Source organism: Hermetia illucens, chromosome 6, assembly GCF_905115235.1.
Source record: "Hermetia illucens chromosome 6, iHerIll2.2.curated.20191125, whole genome shotgun sequence".
Classification (NCBI taxonomy): Eukaryota; Metazoa; Arthropoda; class Insecta; order Diptera; family Stratiomyidae; genus Hermetia; species Hermetia illucens.
The window spans coordinates 52,621,907-52,627,965 of record NC_051854.1 but is presented as its reverse complement, the minus strand read 5'-3'; the positions used below and the strand labels follow the sequence as shown (position 1 = coordinate 52,627,965).

The window sequence follows — 6,059 nt, the reverse complement described above, 5'->3', positions numbered from 1 at the left end:
ACTTTTTACAATTCCATTTTGAATATATAATGCAATAAAAGCTTTTATTTAGCAAAGCTCTACCGAAATTTTCTTCGATTCAAGTGAGATAAGTACGATACGCGTTTGGCTTGAATTTCACAATGGAAAAGTCAGCTCGTGGTGGCATGCGGCGCTATTGTGAATGATTAGGCAACGGCCTGTGTGAATGGATGACGATCTAGCAACTAACTCAATTGAAGTGGGAGAAAATCTATGACATCCATTCGCTATATTGACGTAATTAAAGTTAGAAAAAAGTTGTTCGTGTAAAATAAACAGCGCGAAAGAGCTTAACACCAAGGCAAACAAGAAGCAAAGTGAATGAGCAGCCAGAAAATGCAGCAACTTTGACAAAACTATACTGCCAATTATAAAGCGTGCGAAGTGTATAAAGCCCCGAAGCAAAACACGCTGCCTGGCGTTTTCAGGGAACTCAGAAAAACTTGCCCTCGTCTAGGAAAATCGACCCAACAAACCACTATCCCTCCGCAAAATATTTTCACACCCGAAAAAGTAAACATCCTAGCCAACCACTTCCTTCAAGCGCACCATTGCACCCTCCACATTCGTGATCAACACTTCCAAAGTGTTGTGAGCGAATCCATAGAACAACTCCAATCCTCACCAAATTTTTACGACCTAATCCTAGCCTAAACCTTTTCTTCCAACGCCAGCGTCCACACACGGTAAACCAAGTTGGTGACCAAGTTTGCGGGTCGTTTGCCACAGACGCAGCAACCGACCGGCAACTTCATTTCGTTGCGAGATCTCGACGAGTGCACATCGCCGCGCCGTAATGGTCATTACGATGCGAAATATCGAACAGTGCACGTCGTTGCGTCGTGAGCTTCGCTATGTTGCGCGCTCTCTTTTAGTGTGGCGAGATATACAGTATGCAAAATTCGTATTCGTACACCCTATATTTTGCGGGTTTTTGGGTTATTTCTGAGAAATGATAGAAAATTCGTTCAATCTTATATAACAATTTTTTACATAAATATGTATGTAGTTGTTATAGAACATTAATCTTAAATTTTATTTACATCCGTTTGTTCAAAAGAACAATTTCCAAATTCAATCGAAGCAAAATTCGTATTCGTACACCCCGACTAGCGGCTTGAACTCAATCCCTGTACGATATTAATCATTTTGCACTGTAAAATTCTAACGGTAAATTCTTGAAAAAGTGTGGTTGACAGTTCGAGCTAAAGTGTTTTGGAAATTACAAATAAAGAGTTAATTCTTTAACAAATTTTCCAAATGAGTCGAAAAGGTAGTGAATTTTCGAACAGTGATCGTAAGATAGTGATACAGCTATACAAGGATGGTAAATCCTTGAGACAAATTGCAAAAATTATGCATAGGAGTCACTCGACAATTCAATCTGTAGTAAAGATTTACAATTCATCTGGTAGAATCGAGAAGAAAAAAAGAAATGGAAACAGATTAATTTTGTCAAGGAGACACCAATTCTTTGTTCGGCGTGTTGTTCGACAGGATAACACGATAAGTGCAGTGAAATTAGCAGGACTTTTGCAAAACCAGTTCCAAATTAAAATTACACCCCAAAGTGTTCGGAATTATTTGCGTAGATTCGGTATACAGAGCCGGACTGCCGCTTCTAAGCCATTTATCAATAATGTCAATAGAAGAAAACGGTTAAACTTTGCAAAAAGATATCTAAACAAGGATTTTCGTTATTGGAAACGAGTAATTTTTTCAGACGAGTGCAAAATTAATCTAAAGTTGTCGGACGAACGGGTTCGTATATGGCGAGAAAAAAATACGAGGCTATATCCAAAAAACATGCTTCCTACATTTAAGCATGGAGGTGGTTCGTTGATGATTTGGGGATGTTTTGCAGCTTCTGGTGTTGGAAACTTGCATTTTATTGATGGAATAATGAACGCGAAGCAATATGTGCAAATTCTTAAAACTAATTTACATCAGAGTGCACAAAATTTAGGAATTCGTAGGAAGTATATATTTCAACAGGACAATGATCCGAAGCATACGGTACTTCACACGCGGCTTTAGCTACTCTACAATTGTCGAAAGTGTTTAAACACGCCTGCACAGAGTCCTGACGTTAACCCAATAGAAAATTTATGGTCTATTTTCAAGAAGAATCTAAAAAATTACAGTATTAGGAATAAAGAAGACCTGAAAACTGCCTTGCAGACCGAATGGCAAAATATTTCACCGAACTTAACCCAAAAATTAGTTCAATCAATGCCAAATAGGCTTAGAGCAATAATAAAACAAAAAGAATTTCCCACGAAGTACTAAAACTATATTTCTAGCACATTTTTTGAAGTCTGTAGGTGTACGAATACGAATTTTGTTTTGAGTTTTATATGAATTACTGTTTTTATTATTAAGTTTAAAATATATTTTATACTTGTTATTATGTACATGAATTAACCTCTTCATTTGCTATAATAATATACAATTTATTTATCTCTTAATGTTATATTTGACTTAAAAATAACAAATAATAGGTAAAAAAATGGGTGTACGAATACGAATTTTGCATACTGTATGTTTTCTTGAAAGTGAAAACGCACGATTTATTTATTAAGATGATTTTATTTCCAATCGTCAAACCCAACTCTAACAACTCAACTGCTCGTTACATGTCTTTTTCGTGTCGCTCTCTGGATTTTTACCAACATTTGATCCAGCGGGGCTCCAATTGATGTTGCTTCTCTGGCTAATTTTAAATGGGTGCTATATGCCTTTAAGTTTTGATTTGCTTATTGCGCGTAGAGACCCGAGATTGTAATATTCAGGGCCTGTAATTCCATGCGTTTCTTGACCTCCCCGGTTATACTACAATTAGATTTAATATGGATTTGATGGGATTTTGGTATTATATTATTATAAAATCGAATCGTAGTATAACCTGGATACATACCCCCTAAACAAGGATGGATTCAATAAAGAAAGAATGTTCATTCTTGATACAGCCATCAAGAATGGTTACACGGTCGAAATAATCAAAAAACTGATTAAGAGAAAGCAAGACCAGATATGGAAGAACCAACATTCAACATTCTTCGAGCAAGAAACCACTCTAGCTGATACAAAATGGGTGAGCATACCATTATCCAAAGACTTTTATAGAATAAAATCCTTCCTAGGAAAATACAATATAAAAGTGGTCGGATCAAGCAAAGACGCAACCCTCAAAAGACAATTAGGGAGCGAAAAGGACCAATTAACGGAAGAGGAAAAAAGTGGGATTTACAAGATCAGCTGCAATGATTGCGATATGGTCTACATTGGCCAAACAAAACGCCTCATCACGACTAGGTTCCAAGAACACCTAAAGGAAGTAGAGAAGGGAGAAAGACAAGGAGCCAACACGGTGTGTTCTTTGGTTGCGGTGCACGTCATCGAGGAGGGTCATTCTGTGACGAGGCAAAATTTGGAGCTGGTACGACAAGGGAATAAACCACACACCTTGGACGCATGGGAGAGCTTGGAAATATTGCGAAAGGATGCGGCCAAATTGATGAACACCGATGCAGGGAATTGTGCATCGAGGCTAATTAAAAAACTCGCTGACAAACATAGGGACCGCACCACCCACATAATTGATGGCCATCAACCCAAAAGTTATAAGATTATCCCTACCTGCATGTGGACCTTTTTACGTTTTTCTCTTTACCTTTTAGAATGTGTACCCACATACGGATCTTTAACTTTTAAACAACTTTTTATCATCTGTCCCTACAGACCTTTAATTTCTTTTATTTAAAAATCAGGGAAAACTTCCTAATGATTTAGTAGCTTAAGTACTGAGGAAGAGAGTAAGTAGCTCTCGAAATACGTATTTACTAACTATTAAAATATATTGTAGTAGGAGAAAGCTACCTAGTTTTATTTTTATTTAGAAGAACTACAAGCATCGGAAGGATAACTATTGGTAACGAGGTTTCGGTTTGTTCGCCACACAGGTGCTGCAACTTCATTTCCTTGCGATATCTCGAGGAGTGTACATTCGCGCATCGTGAAAGTAATTTTGGTTACATTATCGTGAACTGGAAGTGGGTGGTAGAATTGGATTGCGTGGGAAAAGTGTATATATAGAGATTTAAGAGTGAATTGAACGTATTTGCAGTGGATTTTATAAATTGTGCAGTTAATAAAATAAACATGAGTGTGAATTTGAAAAGGGCCTTGTTATGTGTCATAATAGACGAACTATGTAATGATGATATACAAGAACCAACCCAAATAAAGAGGAGAAAGGTTTGGTCTAAAAGTTGGTATTTAAATAGGCCTGAATTATCACATTCGAACTTGTTGAAAGAGTTGGAAATTAGTGCACCCAGTGACTTGAAGAACTTTTTAAGAATGGACAGTGAAACGTATAATGAATTATTGCGAAAAGTAAGTCCATTCATTAAGAAACAGGACACAATAATGCGTGATGCGATATCTCCTAACGAACGTCTGTCCGCAACTCTTCGGTTTTTAGCTAGTGGACAGACTTTTGAAGATTTGAAATTCCTTACTGCAATTTCACCACAATCTTTAGGAGTGTTGATAATGGAGACGTGTTCGGCAATAATTAAAGTATTAAAGCCATATATTAAGGTAAGTCCTCTTCAAATTTACAAAATTGAACACCTTCATTGGCTGTGTTAAGTTGCAAAAGTAAATACACCATTTATTTATTTACAGCTGCCGGCAACCGAAGACGAATGGAAAGCCGTTGCCACCGAATTTGGGGATAGGTGGAACTTCCCAAATTGCATTGGCGCTTTGGACGGGAAACATGTGCAAATAAAAAAACCTAATTGCTCAGGGTCGTATTATTTCAATTATAAAAAAACTTTTAGCATTGTATTACTAGCGTTAGTTAGCGCGAACTATGAGTTTTTAATGGTTGAAGCCGGCGCAAATGGGCGTGTTTCTGATGCTGGTGTGTTTCAGAATAGCAAATTTTTTGAGAAATTGAATGATGGATTACTTAACATTCCACACTCACAAGCTATACCTGAATTTTCTGAAGTAGATATGCCCTTTGTTTTTGTGGGGGATGACGCCTTTCCATTATTGAGGAATTTGATGAAACCGTACAGCCGCAATAATCTATCAATAGAAGAAAGGGTATACAATTACAGGGTGTCAAGGGCTAGAAGGATTGTGGAAAATGCTTTTGGAATTGTGGCAACGCGATTCCGCATACTTATAAACCGCATGAATTTGAACCCTAAAAAAGCTAGCATAATAGTTCTAGCATGTTGTTATCTCCACAATTTTTTAAGGACAACCAACCCCTCGGTCTACTTAAGAGGAAGTGTTGATATTGAACATATAAATAATGGTGATATTCAATTGGGTGCTTGGAGACAAGACAGCCAGCAGCTTTCTGAACTTCAACCAACTGCATCGAGAAATGCAGCTTCAATAGCAAAAGAAACAAGAATGAAATACACAAGGTATTTTAATGGAGTTGGAGCAGTGCCTTGGCAAAGTTTGTTTATAAATGAAAACAACAATTAGGATTTTTCATCTTATAAGTATGTATTTATATGTAACTATATGATTAAATAATAACAGGAAGAAAGGAAGGAAGAAATTTGAAATAATAAAACTTGTTGTTTCTTTTTCGTTGGTGTGGATATTTATTCTTGCAAATACCGATATTTCGGGAATCACTTGTTTCCTTCATCAGTGTACAATTTCACTCAGAAGAACGGAAGGTTATTCACCGCTATGCTCACTTGAAGTTGCTAAGGCTTCAGTAATATTGACTGTAGTCAAACGTAGGGCTCCCAATTGCCCCAGCGTGAAAACATCTTCTATCGTATTCGGTATGGCGAAGTCACCATCTATTAAAGGGCCATTTTTTAATCATTACCGAGCGCGAAGTATATATTAAAAATATGTTTCACCTTTGAACATGTATTAAGAATTTTCCTTTCATTTTTAAACTAGACTTACTTTTTATCGCCTATCATAATCCTCATATTTGGGATTAGCCAGCTCACCCCGCCGGAAAATACTTACGCCATAAATATTCT

General features: G+C 37.0%; 1 protein-coding gene across 1 annotated transcript; it reads left to right on the top strand.

Moving 5' to 3' along the window:
- Nucleotides 1–3,832: 3,832 nt before the first annotated feature.
- Nucleotides 3,833–5,605, top strand: LOC119659759 (putative nuclease HARBI1). Its single transcript, XM_038068020.1, has 2 exons — nucleotides 3,833–4,626; nucleotides 4,714–5,605. Exons 1-2 carry the CDS (start codon nucleotides 4,183–4,185, stop codon nucleotides 5,536–5,538), a joined length of 1,269 nt encoding a protein of 422 aa, XP_037923948.1. The 5' UTR covers nucleotides 3,833–4,182; the 3' UTR covers nucleotides 5,539–5,605.
- Nucleotides 5,606–6,059: the final 454 nt, after the last annotated feature.

Excerpts from the sequence above, each read along its gene's own strand:
- LOC119659759 (XM_038068020.1), top strand. The coding sequence starts at position 4,183 with ATGAGTGTGAATTTGAAAAGGGCCTTGTTATGTGTCATAATAGACGAA. Across the intron at positions 4,627-4,713 it reads TATTAAAGCCATATATTAAG|CTGCCGGCAACCGAAGACGA; the intron begins GTAAGTCCTCTT and ends ATTTATTTACAG.